The sequence below is a fragment of the Xiphophorus couchianus genome, chromosome 12 (assembly GCF_001444195.1).
Source record: "Xiphophorus couchianus chromosome 12, X_couchianus-1.0, whole genome shotgun sequence".
NCBI lineage: Eukaryota > Metazoa > Chordata > Actinopteri > Cyprinodontiformes > Poeciliidae > Xiphophorus > Xiphophorus couchianus.
In genome coordinates, this window is record NC_040239.1 from 28,279,998 (window position 1) to 28,302,789 (window position 22,792).

Sequence of the window (22,792 nt, forward strand, 5' to 3'; positions counted from 1 at the left end):
GGTAAAATCACATAATGAAGTTGTAGTTACATTTAAAATTCTGTAGTTTGTTTTACACACGTCAAAAGCAAAGTACTGGCTGACAGAAGCCCAAACCGCTTTTATTTGGAATGAAATGGCACATAATGTGACTAAAAGACAGGAGGAAAAGCACTTAGTATTTGTCAAGTTTACAATATGCTAATTCTGCTCGTCGCTAGCTTTCTGTGCTTTGACCTGTGACATGTGAGTAACAATACCAAGGAGAATGCAACCCAGTTTCAACAGGGGGAAAAAATGGCATTTTCTGGGAAAATGCAGTGTGAATACTGTAAGCTGAAATATTTTTTGGTGAATATTGCGGAAGCATTTTAAGTCGGCTGCAGAAGATTTGCATAAATGTCAGAAATGTGAAGAAACGGCAGAAGAAAGCAAAAGCCTGCAAAATGCATAAATGTATAGAATAACTACACAGAATAACTGTTGTAAGGGGGTGAAAACTTTCAGGCAGTGCAAAGATTTCACTCAGCACTATTAGTAATCATTGCAGAACACTGTTTTCTAATAGCAGAGCTTACAGCTTAGCTTTCAAAGCAGTTTATAAGGTAAAATACGCTAAACGGCTAAACCTAGCTGACATGCTAATGATAGTATGTAGGCTATCACTACCAAGACATTTCTTCTTCAGTCCAATATATTTGATATGGAATAGAAACTGCTGCTCCAGTGAGTTTTATGATGAGTGAAGAGTGCCAAATTACAACAGATAACTTATACAATATATTTTTTTAAATGAGCCAGTTTATTAACTATTCTCTCTCCATAGATTCTGAGTCTTTTGACCCAGCTTTAAATAATATGTTTATCCATAAATTTCTCATTTAAAAATGTACAATAAAGTTTTCTCAAATACCTTTTAAAAACATTTTTCTAAGCTTATGCGCAGGTGATTCAACAGATCTCTATTAAATGTTCGTTTTAGATTTCATTTCAACGCAAATCTTGAATTTTTCTTTTCTAAGAAAAAAGAGAAACAGGAACCACTAATTACAGCCACCAGCAGAGGGAGCTCTGGGGTTAATATAACTAAATTTGTCGCCTTCGTGATAAAGTTTATTATTGTTATTATTAATATTATTATTATTATTATTATAACTCTCATTATTATTCTATATCGTAACTGTATAAAATAGGTAATTCAATTATTTTTAAACACACCACGCCAAACATTTTGAGCTGACTTCATATGACAAAATGAAGGCAAAGGTCTTACTGGTTGGATATGATCACGTGGTACGGAAATCTTCGTTTCTATTGGTCAGTTTGTATTTTGAGGCGATCCGGTCGTGTTCAAGCCGTTAAGCAAATGAGAAAATAGTTCCAATGAATATTGCACAATTTTTCATGTTATCGGTATTCTTTAGTGTAGGCTTATTTCCGAGCTGTAATTAGGTCACCTGAGGATGTAGTAAAACATACTATGTCCGGTTTTCAGTGTACTGCTTAAGAATTGTATTAGCTGCTCCGCGGAGGGATCTATCAGTGGCGCTTAGCTCAACCGTGGAGGGCGATTTGAATGCCTTGTTGCTACACAAAGTTTTTAAGAATATTTGTTCGTTTTTTCGACCGTATATGAATAGACATTTAGGACATTTTACATAGGTTTTAAGTTGGACGCTTAAGGTAAGAGTTTCACTTGCTGTTAATGAGTTGTTTTCACCAGTTGTTGCTGCAGTTCGCCAACTTGTTACAGGTCATAGTGTCAAAACTAGGTAGCGCTGCCTAATAGCTTTGCTATTGGAGTTTCTTCCGGCTACAAACACTTAGCTGCAATTCATACGTTTTCAGTAGTACTGTGTATTTTTGTTTGCCTGTAATGCATGTTACGTATTTGTTACTCTAGAACCATGTTTTGTTAAAAAAAGAAAAAAAAAAAGAAAAAGTTTCGTCTGCTTTTCTAGAAGCTATTGAGCCCAATACGCAAATAAATATTGCAAAAAGTATAATAGATAAAAACGTCCAGATGCATTTTTACGTTTACCTGCTCCTCATGTGACGCGCCAACATTTTGTCAACAGATGTCTACATATCAGGCAGTCACCAAAGTCCCAGTGGGGGGTCAGGAGAGCATGTCTCCCGCACAGGAAGACGCTCCTGCTGGCATGAATGAAATCTCGACTCCCTTAAACTTTTCTGAGCTCACGCCACGTCAGTTCGGCATCTCTGTGGAGAGTTTTACTCCATCCTCATCAAACTGTAAAGGTAAGAAGCCCGATCTGTTGTTGACTACGAGGACAGTGTATGATCCACACGCCATCCAAAGCCACGTTGTTTCTTATTATCATCGCAGAAATTAGAGTTTTAGCAGGATGTCATTTAGTTTTTTATTTTTTATCCCTGGCAGCATGTAATGTCTGAAACCTAATTTTAGCAACTCGGCTCCACATGAGCCGCCTCGGCTGAAAATGTGTCACTCAGATGTGAAGCAGCACATCACATCCAGCTCACTGCAGCAACACGCCATCTTCTACAACTATACACACACCTTACCGTAGTAGAGACGTTTATAAACCCATTTTAACAGCAGAGCCTCATCAGTAGTTACGTGCAGTGCATTGCAGAAGTGTTGCACAGTTTTCTGTATATTATTACAGTAGAAAAAAAACCTCAACACAAAACAACTTGTAATTGTGGAGTTGATTACAATCTTCTTTTTTTTTTAACCAAAAAAATATATATTTTTTTTAAAATCTGAAAAGTGTGGTGTGCATTTACTGTACCACCTTTTAGTTTGAGCGTCCTCAAATCATAATTTCTAAAACGACATTCTAAGCTTTGAACATCTCACCAAAAGTGAATCTTTGCCTGCAGAATAAAACAGAGGAAAACATAACACTGTACAGTCATATTTAATAAATAATAATATACATCCCCATGACTATTGTTTGTTAAATTAAAGGTACCTTAAAAATAAAAATCTAAGCAGGTCTTAAACACACTTTTCATTAATCCTCCATTACTGTTTTTAATATTTTATTATTGATCTAATGTAAAATTCTAACATTAAATGTCATGTTTCATTAAGTGTAAGTAGGAAATGATCATCATTAACAGATGTTTGAACGGCTCTCAAACGTCCATCTTCGTGTAATTGATCAATATTATGTTTCATTTAGTGATAAAGTTTTTAAAATAAATGGGTTTTTCAATAATATTCCAGCTTATGGAACTTCTATTGAAAAACATTCATATGTGAAATAGGCATCTTCAGGACGCTACTTACCTAAAGAACTGTTATTTATATCACCAAATCTGCATACAGGTACTTAATTTAATCATATTTTCAAATTTACTCATATTTATTGATACTCTCGTGGAACAAATAGTGGAGAAGATAGTAAATATCATATTTCTGATAACACTATCAGTTTTGTTTGGTTTTTATTTAACATCATTAATTGAAATTAATCAAGACGTCGATCAATCAAAACTTTTCATGATAAATGCTAAACGATATGATCAACTAATGTGTCCTGCTTTTGAACAAACCAGTATCGCAAAATGATCCGGGAGCCAACAGTGTCGCCGGATCCATCCCTCTCATGATTTATGGAGCCTGCATGAGATAGAAACAACGATTGGGACTTGTACGAGGATGGGTCGTTGATGAGAAAAGAGAATTTGTGTAATGTCCCTTCTGACACCAGCTGAGTGTCACCGCTCTCTCCTCCTCCTCCTCCTCCAGACAAATCCCGCCTCGCACAGATAAAGGCCTGGCGGAGATCCAACGTCGGCGCCCGGGGCTCGCCGGAGACAAATTCCCTCATCCGCTTCAGGGCCCAGCAGAGGACGAAGACCCCGCCCGCCTCACACACCCCAGAGGTGGGCGAGATAAACGCCGCGCTTAGATAGCGGAACATTTGCGACTGATTTGCTCTCGTGTTAATCATTTGTTCATCTGCGTAGGGACATTAAATCCTGCACACAGCAGCGTCCTTAGCGCAGGGTTACTTCATTCCCTGTTGCTGAATGAACCTTTAAGTCACATAGAAGATGGACGTTTCTGAGAGCGTAGGTGATGAGTAATTGTTTGAATTACTGAGGGAGGTTTTCCTCTTTTTAGTCCCAGAACATGGACACAAGGTTGGTTTGTGTCTATAAATCTGCAGTTATCGCCATGTCTTATTGGCAGCATGTGAACACAACACTGTAGTCCCAACCGGCTTTGATCCCAGAAACCTTTGAGTTTCTGTTTAAAATACATCTAAGGAGCAGCCAGTACATAGCCAGCTACATCTAAAAAAATCACAATAACGTGTAAAAGTTCAATATTTTGAATTTGATTCTGTGTCTGAAATTCAAACTTCACTTTTATCTAAAAAGAAGACTTTGGTCCACTGGGCAACAGTCCAGCTGTTTTTGTCTTTAGCCCAGATAAACTCTTCAGACATGTCTGATTCAGTGGTTTGACACGAGTGAAGCAACACTGAGGCCTGTCACATTAACAAATTTTGTTGGATGATAAATCGTCCCAGAAGTTACTGCGATACTTTTGTTGCTTTGATACCATTTTCAAGTAATATAATGGAAATGACATAATAATGCAAATGATCAAAGATCAATAAACTTTAAATTCTAATGAACATTTAACACGAGGACTGGAAGACATTTTAAATATCTATCCAAAAATAAATAAACAAAGCAAAAGAAGTAACAAATAAAATGAATTATTAAGTCTCTGTAAATCTTGACATATTTCACACCATGTGAAATTAACCAATATAATAATCTTTACTTTATAAAATGAATATCTATATTTTTAGAGAAGTGCTTTCTGGAGAGACACAATATTTAATTTTAATGCTTGTGCGCTTTACTGAAAGGTATTTGACAAATTGGTTTTGATTAATACTTAAATTAGAAACTTTAACACTTTTTGCTCCACCTCCAAAAAAAAAAGCTGAAGATAGCCAATCAGGGACAAGAGGTGGAGACCAGAAACTGTCAGCCAATGACATTTGCTCATCTGCTCTGATGTGCTGATGATTAAGAAAAAGTTAGCATTTTAATCATTTAGTTTTTCCACTGCGACTGTTTTGAAACATGACTTTCCTATATGGCAGAGAGGAGAAGTGAATTATGCTGAAAAAGAGTTTTAAAAAGTTTCTGTCAACACTCTGGAGCTTTTTTCTCTCTGAAACCTACCAGTCCTCCACTCTGCACGGGGTGAGTCACCAAAGTGAAGTGAGACGTTTTTCTAATTGCATTTAACTCGCTGTCTGTGAGGAAATAAAAATATTCAAGTGGCTCTCTTTAAGCAAACCAGGGTTGTGTGTGTGTGTGTGTGTGTGAGTGATAGATGTGCTCCCTCTCAGTAATAACACTTTGGTCATTTCAAAAGTTTATGAGCTGCCAAGCTGCATCACTGAGTAGATGTGTTTATTTTATTATTATTTAAATTTTTTTGCCATGCCAACCCCCAGGCCGTCCCCCGGATCGCCTCCATGCTGAGGCAAAAGATGGCCTCCTTCCAGATCCTGATGGACGTGGCGGAGAGCGACGGCTGCGATCCGACCCCAGCGCCGGGCGGCAATGCCGCAGGACGCATCTCCACCAGAGAATGTCCGTCTGGTGAGGCGGCCCACGTCACCGCAGGATTAGCAGTTTTTGTTTCTCTGTGGAGATCCACGCTAGGAAGATTATTTTTTTTCTTTTCTCTATCTAATGTCTGGAGACACAGTTCAAAAGCTTCGGATTAACACCCCGCACTGCATAAGTCTCACTCTGACATTTACAGTCAATCGTTTCTGCTGAGCTCGGCCAAGCTTTGTAAATAGGCCACTTTACAAGTGAGACTTATCTGCCTTTCCTCTAATTGAGGGGTTTTAAAGTCATTTTGATAAAACGGTTTCATTTTGTTTGGATGCTGACGTCCCCCAGGTTCCTTTTTGTTTCCTGTGTTTATGTAATTTATCCACTTTTTGAATATGTGTTGTTTTGTTTATTTTCCAACTTGTCAGATGGGCTCAGCTGTAGTGAAGAGAAAGAGAACAACCCACCAGCTGCAGGCAGCAAACCCAGGCGGCCGGCCCCCCTGGACGGCTGCAGTGTGGAGATTAGAGAGGGGAATTTCTCTGGCCATCACTCTAGTTTGAAGGAACAGGAGGTATGCATTTTCTCACACACACACTTGCATAACTACTGTTTGTTTACATAAAAGCAACATCATTTTTAAATGAAAGCTATTGGTGACAAAAAAAAAACAAGCTGATTTGCCGATTCTTTGCGAGAGGTATTGTCCAGTTATTAAATAGAAAAGGCTGGTTTTACAAAAATAAAAACTTTTTAATCAAAATAGTTCATACACAAGCAAATGTTAAAACCAGTGACAACTTTTTGGGGATATTTGAATTTAGGTGTTTTTTTTGTTAGGGGAGGATTTTAATATTTTTTTCCTAACAACAGCCTGGAGTTTATACAGAAAGTTTTATTTTAAGACGACTGGTGATTAACTTCTTCTCCATAAAGGAAGAAACTTTAGGAAAACATATCAAGTTTGCTTTAAAAGAAAAAACAACTAGCGCAGTTCAGTCATTTTCTAAAATAATATTTGTCTCAAAATATAACTTGATTGAAAAAATGTAATTGTTAATGTGATTTCCATCTAAAAGTCCCATTTACATTATTACTCCAAACTGTTTGAAGGGGAAAAAAAAGGTTTACCTTAGAGGTCGCTTTCTAAATACGTCACATCTCTAATGGTCTCAGAATAAATTTACATTAATAGAAATTTTCTCTTTACTTTCTTGTATTAACTTGTAGTTTTAGCCCTGTAAAATACATACAATATATAATAACCTACTTATGTCTATGCCATTTAAACTAAATTAAATTTTATCTAAACTTTGTTGTTTTATCAGGTTCATTTGAACTTTTCCAAGGCAACACCACAGAAATTTCTGCTGCTATGCAGTTAGTCATTTTATCAAGCTTTTCAAGATGTTTTGTTCCCATCTTTGTTATTGCAATATACTTTGAGACTATATCAACTACTGTCTGAAAGTAATAATTATAGATTGATTCATTAATAGAGTGCCCAGTCTGTTAGGACAGTAAGATGTAATGATGGATCCAGCATGAAACATTTTGGATGACTAACAGCAATTCACAATAGATATTTAAACTTTCATTAACACATTTTATCACATCTATTTTACCAACATAAATCTCTTAAAAAACAAACACAGAAAGGCTTCTCACAATAACTGCATTCAGCTATATTATTAAATATATTTATATTTAGTTTTGCTGGCATGTAGTTTTTTGCGATTGTAAATGTCCATCATGTAACTAATGATAAAAACTGCCATAATACCCATTTCCAAAACATTTAGTTTTCTAGCTGTGTGTTTATTCTGTGTATGGATTCATTTTAGATTCTGTTTCTGTGTGAATTTCTCCTTTCACAGCTGCAGGTTAGTAGGTATAAATGTAATCGTGTGACTAATGAGAGTCCTGCGTTTCAGTTAGCAGCATAAAACACCTTAAATCCACTAATCCTATAGAAGAAAGCACAAACTGTACTTTTTGTTTTTCAAAGTCTTTAAGCAGAAACAATAACATCCATCTGGAACATTTACATCTTCATCTCCCAATAAGTAAACAGCAGTGTTTGGATGACATTGCTGTCACAGTGAGAATCGACTGTCGTAGGTGAGGAAGCCTGACAGTAGCAACATGTCACTTTGTCTGCCTCGTTCTAGTGCTGCAAGTGTCTTATCTGCCTTGGCTCGTTGGTGCAATTTCACCAACAGTCTTGCAAGCGTTCCTTTACTTCTGCTCGGTTTCAAGCCGTTATTTGTGCTTTTACTTTCATCTGCTGTGGAAAGTCAAAGGAGACGCCTGTTGCTGCTGTTGTGTTTTGTTCTTCTCCAGTCTGCGATTATTGCTCTCTTTCATGCTCTGTTCTTTATGTTATGTGCCAATCAACCTTTGCGTAGCGTCATCTCTGGAACTGCATACTCTTTTAACGTGGAGACTCCTTTCACTCTGCATGGTGGCATGTGCATCAGGTTCAACCAAGCTGTAATAATTCAGCCAAAGAGCAGAAAGGTAAATGTAAAAAGATAAGTATTTATAGGCCTGATCCCTCAGGGTTACTAAGCACACCTATGCATCAGCAAGGAAGGAGCAAAACACTTAGTAAAATCTGATTTAGCTACAGCTACATAACAGGTGTTACTACAGAGACCTTTACACCGCTGCTCTACTTCAGAGCCTTGCTTTAATAGAATAAGATCAAGTGATGTCTTTCTATGAAGCGCTCAGCTGTGAAGTCATGCAGGGAACCAGAAAGAGTATTCCATATTTAGAAATATTGCCATGTCAGCTCTGTGACTCTAAGTGGTTTTCCCCTCCTCTCCTGCCTTCCTGTTTCTGCTTTAATCTGAGATGAAAAGGTCCAAGTGCTCTCATCATTTCTATGGCCACTTTGCAGCTGGGTGTCTTGTGTTCAGAGCTCAGTGAGTCCCAGTCACTGAGCTCTTCGTCTGCATTCAGGTTTCCAGACTGGATGTCGATCATATGTGGTGGTGGAGCTGCTGTGACAGTCACAGTCAGGCTGACATTTCCAACTTCCACACAGAATAGCACTGACTGCCCACGAACAAATTTAAAGGTGAAACTCTGATGATTTGCTGATGAAAGTTTGGTGTTTATCTATCTGCTCATCAGGTTTGTCTGAATCTGTTTTGTTTTTGGTTTATTAGTTTACACTGTAGTCTGAAGTCTCAAATGGTTGGTTTTGAGTTGTGTTATTGTCGATGAAAGAGTTGATCTTAAGAGATTTCATTGGATTTGTCATCTCTTGAAGTTTTTTTTCTTTGTTTGTTTTATTCTGATTTACTTTTGATTGCAAATCCATTCATTTATATAGTGTGAAGACAAGAGAGAAAACACCTCAAAGCCATGTTAATTAAACCTGCTCTTTTTCTTCTTTTCTTTTTCTCTTTCTTTTCCTTTCTTCATTCCCTGAGCAACCAAAGTCTCATACTAAGAAAAGAACCTAGAGGAAAATAAGTTACTCTATGCAACATAACACACCACAGAGGTCCTAAAGAATTAATGTATTTGATAAATGGTTGCCATTTATAAAAAATCTGTTGGAATTGTCGCTTTGCATAATAATTAATTTTTTGCAATTTTAAAGAGCAACTTGACATCCTTAAGGCGCAGAGATGGATGGTGGTTTATGTGGTTTCCATAGCAACAGACGCAATAACAGATGGGAAAAAGAGAGTTGCTGTTAAAGAGGTTGTTTGATATTGAGAATATGAGCCTCCAAAGATAACAATTACAGGATCCACAACAATCTGTGTTCTTAAAACAAAAAAAACAACAACACACACACAATTTTGCGCCGTTTAAATAAGAATTAAATTAAGTTTGTTCGTGCGATATTTATTATTATTTTTTAAAAACATGCCGTGCTGTCGTCCTCCTACCACTTCCTGTTGTCGTCTTTGTGGTTTCTGCCAGTAGTAAAATCCGATTGTTGATCACATGACTTATGATGTGAAAAGTGTATCCATTGCAGTTTGTAACATACACAAACTTGAATACTGCTACTACTACACCTCATCCTAACACACAAACGTCATATTGAAAAACACGAGTTCTTTCAAAATCTGTTTTCGTAATTCGAATTTGCGCAATTATATGCTCAATGCAAAAGCACGTGTTGGTGTACAGAAAGTTTGGACTCCTGGTATAAGCAAATGTTTATCTTATCCCACATCGGGGTGTGAAAGCATTTGGCAGCCATAGAGGAAGACCGATGTTCCAAACGGGTCTGGAGTGGATGATCTGCAAAAGGAAAGGAATGATTGAAACGCGACTCCCTTTAGTGTCGACACCATATTGCAGAAACACTTTATTTGCCAGCGGCCATATTTAAGAGATGCACTTTTAAGAAATGAGTCTGCTGTGACAGAAACAGGAATGCTTTTGCTTATAGGCTTTTGTTGCATCAGCCAAATTTTCTTTCGCTTACTTAGTGAGGAGTGACGCCTTTACTGCTCTATCATCAGAGACAACTCTTACTGGCTGACAATTTATCTTTGGCTGCGCTCTGAAAATAATTTTTGCCTGAGGCGGCCCTAAATAAAACCATTTTGTCCTGAAGCAGACTCCCATTCAGCAGCAGCATGCTGTCCTTTCAACTGCAGCCCAGATTCACTGAGTATCCCACACTTTCCCTGCTAACAGGACGCTTCCTGTAAACACCAAAGCTCAGGCCGACCTCCCTCTGACGACCCCTCAGCCGTTTCAGACTCCCATCCCCTCCACATCCCCTCTCTTCCTACTCTACTAAAAATGAAATCTCCAGGTAAACACACACACACACTGAGGGATGCTGGCCTTTGATCTTGTTTTAGTCTAGCCTTTGAGATTTAATGCTCAGTGCAGCTCTTTTTTTTTTTTTTCTTTTACTCTAGCCTTGTCTGCAGGGCTTCATTGTTATGTACCAAGCTGTACAACTTGACTTGTTTCCACACAATTATTAGTAAATGATAGAGTCAGCTGTACACAAGTTCTTACACTGAAATAAAAAATGGCAGCAATGTTTGTAAATTTAAGCTTTCGCTGCTTTGCTACAGTAAATTCGGACGGGGCACTTGCAGTGAAGAAGAAGCAGGTGCGCTTCGGGGGTCCTTTATCTCCCGAGCTCTTCGATAAGAACTTGCCCCCCAGCACTCCGTTAAAGAAGGGGGGCACCCCAGCACTCCCGGCCACTCCCGGCGGGGGCCTGCAGCCGCGCTCGGTGCTGAAGACGCCGCAGAGGAGCGACTCAGAAGACCAGCTGGAGCTTCTCAGCCTCGCTGGGTTTGGTGCTTCTCCCACGTTCTCAATGCCTGGCAAACACAGAGTGGCGCAGGAGAGAGAGGACGGCGAGGACAGAAAGGTGTGTGTGGTGTTAAACCTGTCTCCACGAGCAATAAATCAATTAATCGCACAATAAATTAAAATCATTCATTTTCATTTGGACAACAGTCGTTACAGAAACGCTCCCTTTTAATATTGTAGAAAAGCAGGTGAACCTTTGACACTCAGTACAACCCAAGGTTATTGTAGTTAACTAAAGCTAACGAAAACTGAGAAAGTATTTTCGGTAACTGAAACAAATGAAAATGGTAATTAATGTGGTAAAAGCTAACTAAAACATGCCGAAATCATGGACAAACTATCCTTTTTGTGTTTGTGAATCTATTGGCATTTCGAACTGATGTGAAGTTGATTTTCTTTTTCAAAAGCAGCTATGAAATTACGGCTGATTTTAGTTGTTTTGTTTGTTTGGTCTCAAAACAACTATATCATTGTTGATTGAAATAATTTCTGGGACAATTTATCGTCCAATAAAACCTACCGTAACACACCAAAATAGTCTTTGTTTAATGCTATAACGGTGACCACGCTAACAACTAAATTCTTAAAATAGCCTTTGTGACGTTTGTTCTATGGACCTTACCACAGGGGCGCGTTTCATTGGCTGATGCCCATTCTACGTGGTCACGTGCGTGGCCGTCTCACAAACACACTTAGCTTCCCGTTAGCTAAGTACAGCATAATGGCAGAACTGGTACAACTTCTACACCTTGAAGCCTGTCTGCTACACAGTCTTACGTTAGCTAAACAGATCAATATGCAATGTATACTGTGTCAGTGGTCCCCAACCACCGGGACCAATTGGTACCGGGCCGCGCAAGAAATAATGAACTACTTCCTGGTCTTTTATTTTGAAAATCCTAAACCGGATTTTACCGGTTACGTCTTGCGCGTCAAAATTGAGCCAACTTGCAGCAGAATGACTAACAAAACAACATCGGAGTACTGTAAACCCTCGCTATTTCGCGGTTCACCTTTCACGGTCTCTCTGTTTCGCGGATTGTGCATTGTGTTCTGCATTCTGATTGGCTAAACAGTCTCTCCGCTTCTTTACCTATGTGTCAACAACATTGCGGTTTAATATGTAAATGTACGTAAAACCGCTTGCCAAATTTAACATAATCGATGGTGGCATGTCGGTTTATAAGAATCTTTTTGCTCAGAATTAAAAAGAGCGACAACAACTACCGATAACTATGTTCTTCTCTCGAAAAAACACACCTGCACCGCGGGCTTTAGAAGAAGAAAAAAAACCGCTACAGAGTGGAGTCAGGATGCAGCGGCTCAGTCAGAAGAGCAGTGAAATACACGTGAGTCACTATTTGTCCTACTGTACTTTGTTTTGTTTTTTTTCATAATATTTTGTCCCGTTCTAATCCAATGACTCAGATCGCGGTGGGGCGGCGCTGATCTCCGCAATTCGGGCACGGGAATCCGCCTTCAGTTCATATTAAAATTATTATTTTACAGTACAGTAGTTATTTGTAAAAAAAAAAAAATGTTTATACAGTACTTTTTATTTGTTAAATGTTTGGGCCCGTTAAAAGGTTTTGTTCTTTAGTTTCAATGTGTTATGGAGTATTTTATTGTATAATAATTGTAAAAAAATAAAGGGCCTACTTCGCGGATTTCGCCTATGGCGGGTTCAGTTTTGGAACGTAACCTCCGCGAAAAACGAGGGTTCACTGTGCTCCCACCCCCCCCCCCCCCCCCCCCCCCCCCCCCCCCCCCCCCCCAACCCCCCGGGTTCACAGCAAAATTGCGAAAGGCTGACCGGTCCGCGCCACCAAAAAGGTTGGGGACCACTGCTGTATCTGACATACACTAAAGATTTTATTTTAGCAGAAAAGGCTTTGGACTAAACTGCTACTCCTGTTAGCCACGTTAGCACCAAGTACAGCTAGTCAATCAACCATCGCGCTGATTAATAATCGAGAAATAAATATCAAGCTGGAAACTTGATATCGTAACGGACTGAATGTTATGTTTTTAAAGTAATCTTTGCTCGTCTTGCGGGGCGCAGGCGGTTGCCACGGTAACAGGTGTGCTTAAACTACAAAGAGAGAGAGAGAGTAAAAAGGTAGGAGTGGTTTTGAGTTGATCACCTGTTCAGGTTATTTTACCTTTGTTTACCTTTGCTGTGGCTCATTACACCCGCTGTAGTTTCTAAACGTTGGACTAATTACCTCGTTCGCTTGTGAGTTTACGTCATTCACAACAAACATCAAATAGAACAAATATATTTCATAACATTTTAACAAACAAATGGCTTCTACCGCGATAATTATGTGAAATTAAATTAATTATATCCCAACTTCAGAAGATTTGCCTTTACCTTTCCAGAGCTCTTTGGTTCCTCCTATCAGTCTGTAGCTTCTCATATTGACGTCATCAAACCAAATTTCAGATCTACCATAACTGACTGACACCTGCTGGCCTCAGGTTTGCAACCAGCTTGTGACTGAGAAACCAGTAACCTCCTCCCAGATGATGACATGAACTCTGTCCATTGTATTGACTGATATATTGTGAAAATCCGGTAGAAATGATGCACTAATCCAGTCATGTTTACATAGAAACAATGCCTACGAGGCTTTGGTCACCTGGGTCGGTTGTGGGCGGAGCTTGGTAAGGTCCATTAAAGCCTAAAGCTAAACAAATACTTAAATTATTTTTTCTCTTAGATTTTTTTCCCGGCCATGGAGGAGATGAACTCGGCTGTGTCGAGTGAAGCAGGTTGAGTAGAACTCTTCTGATGTTGATGTTCTTGTTTTCGTCCTGCTGTCTGTGATAACCATGTTTGTTTTTTCTTTTCTTTGCACTTCTAGATTGTCCTTTTAATGCTCAGCCATTAAATTTAAACATGGCTTTCCATGAGGAGTCGCTCTCTCAACATCTGCAAGGTAAACTGCTTCTCATACTTTCCACATTTTCATCTCAGCCACAATAATTAAATCGGAGGAATGGGAGGATTTGACACTCTTGTTTAAGTTGCTTCTCTTAGGTAGTGGCTGCATGGAAACAAACAGATCATATGTTTTATTAGGTTATTATTCCAGTTTGAAGTGTGACTAGCAGACTTTTCCTTTTTCCCCTTGACATAATCCTATTTGATGCTTTCTCTTTGCTACGTTGTTTACTTCTCACTTAAAGTGTATACAGAGCATTTTGATGCCTTTTAAGCTTCAGCTTATTTTTATTTGTCAGAATCGTCTTTAGGAGGCTTGTGTTCATTTATTCATGCATTTATTTTCAGCGTTGAAAGAAGTTGAAAAGCAAATAGTTGGTGGAACGTTTTGATGTGTTCATATTTGAAATATGAAAGTATTTTCCATGCATGGCTGTTGTCCTGCTGCATCCTAGCCCTGCTGTTCTTATTAATCACCACCATCTTTCCTACGTATATAAGGCATTAGCAGTTACGTGAGCTGTGCGATATCTGTGGGCATACTGTTATCGTAACCGTCCATGAAATTAGAATCATTATCAACTGTAGCTGAAGGCCAGTTATTTAAAGCTTATTTCAGCCGATTTGCTGCTGCTTCTTTTTTTTTTTTGCCTCAGAATCCGACTCGGAACCGAACCGAACCTCTCAGACGGATCAGTCAACGGCTGAGGAGAATCAACTTGACGGCGACGCTGAAAGTCCGACTCCGATCCAGTCCACAAACAGAATCAGAGCAAAGGTGTGACCCCATCCTGACTAAATGTCAAGATCAAGCATTTGTGAAAGAGCAGCCTGGGTGAAGTCATTGCGTTTATCTGATTGTTTGAACTGTAAATGTTTAATTCAGCTAGGGATAGCAAAAAACAAAGTCCAAATTTGTTCCACGTCTTATAAATGGTTCTACTTTAACATTTTCACACCCTGAACGGACATGTTCAGGGTGTCTGCTGAACATGTCCGGGTTTCAGGAAGTCTTAAATCCATTTATTGACAATTAAGGCCATTTAAAAATGTAGGCTGGCCTTAAATACGTTAAGTACAGGTCTTAAATTTTGTCTTTACAGGATTATTTAATCTCGTATACAGCTATTTTCTTCATTGTGGGACTTTTCTGTCAGGCGAAAGTTTAAGTGCAGACATCTTAATTGTGTTCTGTGACTTGAGGCAGTTGAGGCTACTGGTATCTAGCTGCTAATGTACCTTTGCTAGCTAGCATTTTTGTGTGCCATATTTATATTCTTTTTTTCTAGCTTAAATTTAATTAAAAGTGGATTTAAAAAGTCTTAAATTTGACTTGCTGGAGCCTGCAGATACCCTGATGTTGACATGTTCAGTGAAAACTACAATAGAAAAGACATACCTTTTCTTGTCCTACAATGGGGAAATTTCTGTGCAACAACAGCAAAGTGACAGGCAACAACAAATAGACTCACACAGAGATAGAATACTGTATAAAGAACAAAAATTCTGCACAGTAATGGCAAAATGTCAACATAAATACTGTGTAGTTATAAAAAAAAATGATGGCATTAGTCAGTCACAAGAAGCTGCCAATTTTCCCTCCATCTTCCCCAATCAGGGATCTGCAGCTGAGAAAATACTGGAGAAATCAGTTTTCTATTAAGTGCATGAACACATGAAACTTTACTTACATTTAAAGTTTTTATTTGGACAAAGTTTGTCCTCTTACAATAGATTTTTTTGTTTTTTTCTAATACAAAGCAGCAAAGCTTTTAACAAGTCTGTAAACGTGTGAACCTGTCTCTCCACAGAACAAAAAGTCGTCTGAAAGCGAGCCTCGAGCTCGGCCCGGCAAGCGAAAGAGAAAGGTCTGCTCACTGTTTCTCCCTGATTCTTACTTGTAGAACTCTTCAGTTGCCAAATAAGATCAACTTTTTAATAATTCAGGGGTCATTGCCCGCTCCCATCTAATCTACTGCTTAATTCCTTCTGGATATGAACCTTATCACTCTCTAAAACTTCCACTCGGTGTGTGGAAGAGCGTCGGCAGACACTCAGTGCTTATGCTGTATCCTCAGGCCAACTGTCTGTTCCTCCAGCAGCCAGAGGACTGCGAACCCCTGAAGAGGTCGACACGATCTGCTGCCAAGTCGGCCTGCAGGAAGATGAAGGTGGGTCTGCTTGTTACATTCCTCTTCTCTGAGGATTCTGCACACATAACGCCGGAAGCCAGACATAGACTTGATGTGTGCGCGATCTCACTCCGACTTACTTTGCTCGACTTCAGGAGAGAGATATATTGCACCTACATGTGTATTTATCTCTCTATAGCCGAGCATAGATTGCCGTAGAGCGGAGGTGTCCAAACTCTTGACATGAGGGACAAAAATGTCAAATTAAAACTATACTGGGAGCGCCAGAACATTTTTAGTATTTTTCCTTTTTACTACAGTAGCGTAGCAAGGAATGCGTAAATCAATGAGGAGTTCAAAAAAGGAGGGTCTTGCAGGTGTGCTAGATCTAAAAATACCTTTTTCAGGTTGATCTTTTGTACATTTGTTTTTTGCCCATATTAAAACATCTTTAAATATGTCACTAAAACTAGTGACTGTACAGGAAAGCCAAACTTACTGGAGGTTACACTACCAAAAACACTGGTTACATTTTCCAGGTTATTACGTTCAACAGCATTGAATTGAGCTCTGTTGCATGTTTAGACACATTTAAATCCAGAAATTTCACACATTATTAATTTAGTGCAATGCGCCCCAGCAAAGGGAAAAATAACTCAGAAAAACTGTTGAAGAATACCTCAAAATCACTTGTATTCCTCCTTTTTCTCACTCCTTGTGTCAGCTACGCTACACGCAGACCTGTTGCCATAGCAGCTGACAACAGCTCCACTGGTATATGTTTTTTGTTGTATTAAATACCAAAAAACATGCAAGCATTTCCCAAACAAAGTACAGAACCTTCAGTCTGTTACAGTATTACGTTTTCAGACTTAATGTTTGTTTTGCAGTTGCTAATAACTGCAAAACCGCCTGAACACAACTGTGGTTGATTAGCTAATTTAAACACCTGCTCCACTGATGATCTGTCTGAAGGTTATGTTTTAGTTTACCTGGTTACCTTGCTTTAGACTGTTGAATGCTGTCACAAGACATTATTAATAACTGATAAATAATAGGGAATTCAAACTATCTTTTTTAGTTCATTTGAATGGATTTTAATCTCCAATGTGTGATGCTGGAAAAGTTTGAAAACCTACCTGGAAAATCGCTTGAATGTTACCGTGGAAACAGTCTAGTCAACCCTGTATAAACAAAAAAAATCCAGTCCCAATCCTCTGTTGATCCATTATCTGCTCTTTCTACTGGTTTTGAAATGGCATGTAGTGTCAGGGCAGCTGTGGCTTTTATGACAGGAATATGGTTGCGCATGTAATTAATCGTTTTGTGATGAGTTTTTTTTTTTTTTTTTTTTTACCCAGAGTCTGACTGCATTTCAAAGTGTAAAATATACATTAATCAACTATGGAACAGAACTTTAGGAAGAATATAAATTGCTACATTTACTACTTCATGTAGCGATATAGAAGATAAAGTAAGATGTCCGTGGATACTTCTACGTTAAAGTTTTGGTTCTGAATCTTGGCCTAAATTGCCTAAATGAATGGATAAAATTCAATTGAGTATCTGTTCATTCAGCTTATGCTGTTGGAAAATGCTTAAAAAACTTAAGTCATTTATACAAAGAGTTGGATTCTAAAATCCATTGTCCTCCTAAAATCAACATAAACGTGTCAAATAAGTTTGTTTTTGTTTAAACTGATTTAAGTGATCTCTTGTGGCTCTATTATTATCATATTAACAAATGTTGAATTGATCTAGCTCTTTGATGCATGAAGGAAAATTTGTTGTATTGACAAATTGCTAATTCTACAACAATTATTCAGTACAGCTAAAGAACAAAACAATCCAAGATGCAGACACAACATTACATCTAAAATGACCCAATTCTGCCATTAGAAGTACCTCAGATATTTATTATTTCTGGCTGAATGTGTAGAATTTTTTTTGTTAACTTACACTAGTTTGTCAGTAGGTGGCAGTGTATAGAGACTCATCCTGGAGTCCACTAAAGAGACTAATATGCAAGTACACCCATCAATACCAACACAAGACCAAGAAAACAGTTTGAAAAAGAGCTTAGAGGTCTACATTTCACGACACAAGTTCATATCGACCAGACTGCTGAATTAACCTCTTTTTTCTTTCTTCCTAACATTGTTGTACAGGTAGGCCTGTCGCAATAAACAATAATTCAATTAATCGCACGATAAATTAAAACTATCGACCTAATTATCGGCTTTATCATTTCTTTTGGCCTTTTTCTCTTTCTGTTAATGACACTGAATGAAAAAAGGCTCAACTCCGGTGCTCTCCACTGACCCTCCTTTCTCATTTCCTTAGTGTAAAGCCCAGCGCACACTACACGATCTTAGAGCTGTCAGCCGATTGTCGGCCCATTTTCAAAACCTGACAGACCACACATTAGCCGACAGAAATCCTAGGTATAACGGTTCGTCGGGTTCGTTCCTGCCATGTGGTGTCCAACAATGGGCACAAAATAATGGCTACAAGTCCAGTTAACTAATTTTAAAACCAGGCATTAATCAATGCTTTACTACAATCTACCTGCAATGCATGTGGCTAGTGTCAGCGTAAAGTCCTGACTGAATGAAAATCATTATAATCTATTTACGTCACGTTAACGAAGAACAGCTGAAAAGTTACCGGGTTTATCAACTGCGGTAGCAATTTCGCTCCAACTCCTCCCCTTGTCATTTCTATATTCTTTGCATGTTGAATAAACATTAATGTTGTTTCCACATATCATCTCCAATGTCCGCTGGACTTCGGGTTGCATCGTGTCAGCTGTTTGGGATTCCCCTCCGTAATTTCCCCTCAGAACTCAGGAGGAGACACTACAGGATGATTGGTTACGAAATTGCAAGCAACAATCTTAGAATGTTGGACATTCAAAGATTGTCGTAAGGGAAAAATCATGTAGTGTGAACTATTGCATCAGGAAGTCAATGTGCCCATCTTCTCTATTTAAATGTAATTATTACTGAAGGGCAACATAATATACAGACTTCATAATCTGTACTCTTTTGGTTGAATGCAGTATTTATTTCCACTTTGGCTTTATGTTGTTTAGTTTTTATTCAAGTACATTTTTTGTTAATGGAGACTGAGAATCCATTTTATTTTTGATTTTGGTTGTTTTGTTTATCAGTTCCAGTGTTTAGTGTTCTTTTGAAAATAAAGTGTATCTATCTTTGGCAGGAAATCGCATGCATTATTACGTCATTTTCATTAAATCAGTGTAAAGAGGTCTTCAAACAATATTATCGTTTATCGCAATAATTTTTGAGACAATTAATCGCTCAGCAAAATTTGTTATCATGACAGGCCTGTGCACAGGTGGCCCCCTCAGCCGCCTGCCGCTGGAATAAGAAGGTAGATTACTCTCTGTACGGCTCACGCGCGTACGCTTCCAAGAACCCCACCCTGAGTCCCATCACAGAGAGGCTGTCCTTCATCCAGCGGTCTTCAGCTGGACAGCAGACCTTTGAGAGCCCCACAGGTAGAATCTGCTATATCCATCTTTAGCTGCAGTTACTGATTGTGTTTGTGTCTTTCTGGTTCAGGAGAGTCCGAGAAATCTTTGTGGTCCTTTGCAGAAAAGGTAGAAGTGAAACAAAGTGCTAAGATTTTTCCTATTTTTCCCCTCTAAACAGCCACACAAGGATATGTCATCAACCTTCAAATGCCAAATGTTACTCTACATAGAGAGGATTGCACAGAGGGAAACTTTACCATTAAATCTGTCAGCCTTCCTAGCTGTAGTCCAGGGAGGGACAACAGGCAGCCGAGGATTACAGCCAAGAGAGGACGGAAGAAGAGAAAGGTCAGTGTTGCTGACTGCGAGGTGCTTCAGGAGGAAATCACAGAGCAGCCATTAGAAGTTGACGTTTCACAGGGAACTCCGTCGATGCTCGCCAAGAGTGAGCAACGTGAAGCCGACCCTGAGGAGCCCTCTGTTGATTTTCTCTGCACCGACTCAAGCAAATCGGAAAACGACGCAAGTATGTTGACACCAACTTCCAGCTACGCTCCTTTAGATGAAGACTCCAGCAAAGCAGAACCAGCCAAAAAACAAGCTAAACAAGGCAGAAGGAGCTCAGCCCTGCTGGAACCACATCAGGCAGGGGAGCACCAACCCGACTGCGAGGGGAATGGGAATCAGGAGGAGGAAGGGGGACCCAATGTGGACCTCCCCCCTTGGCAGGCTGATTTTAATTTTGAGGACGTTTTCAAACCTGTTGCCACCAGAGGGCAGCGCACGGTACGCCGCAGTCTGAGGAACCAGGCGAACTCCGAGCACAGCAGCACCGGACTCACCTGGGTGCCTCACACCTCCCCCGAGTCAATTAAAGAGACTCGCAGAAGGATGCGCCACAGACGGCTCAGCTCGGCGCTGCCTGTCCAACCGGCTCTGCCCGAGGAGACGCAGGACTCCTCATCGAGTCATCTGACACCAGGGAAGCTATAATTTCTACGACTCCGATCCGTTTGTCTTGAATCAAGTCGATTTCTCTAAGGAGACTGATTGTTGTACATTAGTTGGAAAGCATTGACAGTTTTGTTCCTTGTGAATTATTTGATCTGGCTTCAGTTTCCCTCGAGTAACGAAGTCGGTCAATACACTAAGAGCCCAATGATCTCTGCTGACCGCCTCCTGATCAATATCACCCACTCAGCTGGTAATCACAGTGCATCTTCAGTCCCCCCTCTGTCCCACTCTGAAGTCACTGGATCAAGCATCTTCTAGTCAATACCGACTATGTGGACAGATAAAGATGGCTTTACTGCTAATATGTGGGATCTGTGATTTTGTTTCTTTTAAACTGTATTGCTCAAATGTGAAACTGCTTTTTTTTTTTTTTTAAATCATCTTGATCCAGAAAGTGTCCATATGTAAAACAGTCCAGCTGCTTCTCTCCATCTGTGTGTTCACATCCAGTTCCAGTAAAGCAGTGTTTCCTCTCACTTACCGCCTCAGACCTCTTCCTCTTTAGCCGAACAAACTGCTTCGTAAATGACTGTTCAGATTTCCATTTTCAAACTGGCCAAACGACTGGAGACATATTGACGCGTAACCTCGCCGACCGTCCACCAGTTATAGATTCAATTCAGCTGCTCGCCGCTTTCCCGATCCATCTATCTGAGAAGAACAGAGGGAGCAGTAACAAATTGAGTTTCAAATTCAGTTCACATCGGGAAATTGGCTTCCCCCACATCCTCCCGAATGATGCATGACTGTAATCTATCCATCATGGGGTAATTGACTACCTCCCTTTACATCAAGTCAGTCACTTGGCTGAAGGACACTGGAGGTTTCTGGCTCCGCGGAGTAAGTGTGTGTGTGTGCCAAGGTCCCTTCTGTCCCTCCATTGGAAGACGGATGGACACAATCATGAGCCGTAATGTATGGTATGTGGATGCAGTGTAGCAACACTGCCATCTTGTGGACATTTTGACGAGTTGCACCCCAACTTAAACCACTATAAAATGTGTGCTAAGTACGTCTCAGGTGCTGAATTTATGTCAAGTTGATGCGGAATAACTTTTTACTTATAGTATATAAAAGGTTTTAACATTTGTTGGCCTCGTGTTTGAATCTCTCTCTCTTTTTGTCTCTAGTGGCCTTTATTTTACAGTAATCCCACAGGAAAGGGGGAAAGACCTGCGGCAAAAGGAACCGATGACGGGAGGCGAACTTCGAGGTCGATGGTCTCTGTAAACCGGGTTGCCACACGACGCCCCGAGTTTCAGTCATTTTTAACTTTGAAATTTAACGAAACTTTTCTAGTGTTGAAGTCTACAACTGAACTGCTGCACGTCTCATACAAGTGGGTGTGTGTTGTCCGTCTGAGAGCGCGGGAGAGGGAGTGTGCACACGCACGCGTGTGTGTGTGTGTGGAAGCAGTGTGAAGCCCCCTCTCCCTGGCAGACGGGCATAGTGAAGACGGCTTAACACCAGAACAATGGGGTCCTTTGACCAAAAACGACGCCCCCAAGACATGTGGCCTCCTGTCACCTTGGCAACCCCCCATGGGATGGAGAGTGGGGTGACAGCTGGAGGGGAGGACTTACAAAAAAATGGAGTCTATTTCTTCCCACTGAATCTCTCCCACTCTGTTTTTCTCTGCCTCCTCTCCCGGTCTTTCTGAACGCCGGGGCCCTCGTGAATGTGGGTTACATCTCACTTTACAACTTCATCGGATTGACCTCATAGGGGTTTGAAGGGGGGGTCACCATCTAACTAGTTCAGGGAGAAATCGAAAAATAAAAGCCGACTATAAATCGGCTCTTTATAGGCTCAGGGATAAGAGGGCAATTGACAAATTTGGGGCGGCCCCGCGCCGCTTTGCACACTGTACGCTTGATTTTCCGCCTCATTTTAAGCACCAAGTTACACGAGCCTCCTCATTTAGAGACCCGTTTCAATTAGTTAATTAGTAACTGAATGGTCTTAAGTTGTCTGGCCTTTCTGAGCTCGTTGCGGTGAGCCTCTATTATTGATGCTAAGAGGGTATTTCTCTAAGCTCAACGCCACTCTCCTGTGGAGTGAAAGACGGAGCGGGAGGAGGGCGCCGAAACAAAGGCAAGAGACCCTCGAGCTCCACTCTTTGCTCTGCTGTCACAGTGAGTCTGTGTGCGCACAGCTGTGATTGGTTTAGACCCGCTCTGGACAGCCGCCGCTGCAGCGAGGACATATACCCCCAATAACTGCAGCGCAGTTCACTGAACTTTTCCCTTTTTGTTAGTTGTTGTTGTTGCACTCAATCAAACATTCCCTGGGTATCTTCAAGTGGTACATCAACTT

At 40.0% G+C, this 22,792-nt stretch overlaps 1 protein-coding gene across 4 annotated transcripts; it reads left to right on the plus strand.

Moving 5' to 3' along the window:
• The first annotated feature begins 1,344 nt into the window (after positions 1–1,344).
• On the plus strand, positions 1,345–21,565 carry cdca2 (cell division cycle associated 2). Of its 4 annotated transcripts, none has more exons than XM_028034836.1 (14): positions 1,345–1,662; positions 2,058–2,241; positions 3,725–3,861; positions 5,463–5,610; positions 6,000–6,145; positions 10,246–10,366; positions 10,638–10,942; positions 13,608–13,659; positions 13,752–13,826; positions 14,488–14,609; positions 15,643–15,699; positions 15,931–16,002; positions 19,312–19,486; positions 19,641–21,565. In XM_028034836.1, exons 2-14 carry the CDS (start codon positions 2,058–2,060, stop codon positions 20,453–20,455), a joined length of 2,409 nt encoding a protein of 802 aa, XP_027890637.1. In that variant the 5' UTR covers positions 1,345–1,662; the 3' UTR covers positions 20,456–21,565. The 4 variants fall into 4 exon arrangements, with proteins under 4 accessions (XP_027890637.1, XP_027890638.1, XP_027890636.1 ...); XM_028034837.1 differs by having other exon boundaries at positions 15,934–16,002; XM_028034835.1 differs by having other exon boundaries at positions 1,346–1,662; positions 15,910–16,002.
• The last annotated feature ends 1,227 nt before the right edge of the window (positions 21,566–22,792 follow it).

Coding starts and splice junctions, on each gene's coding strand:
- cdca2 (XM_028034835.1), top strand. CDS start 2,058: ATGTCTACATATCAGGCAGTCACCAAAGTCCCAGTGGGGGGTCAGGAG. Junction 5,611..5,999: donor CACCAGAGAATGTCCGTCTG/GTGAGGCGGCCC, acceptor CCAACTTGTCAG/ATGGGCTCAGCTGTAGTGAA. Junction 10,943..13,607: donor AGGACGGCGAGGACAGAAAG/GTGTGTGTGGTG, acceptor TTTTTCTCTTAG/ATTTTTTTCCCGGCCATGGA.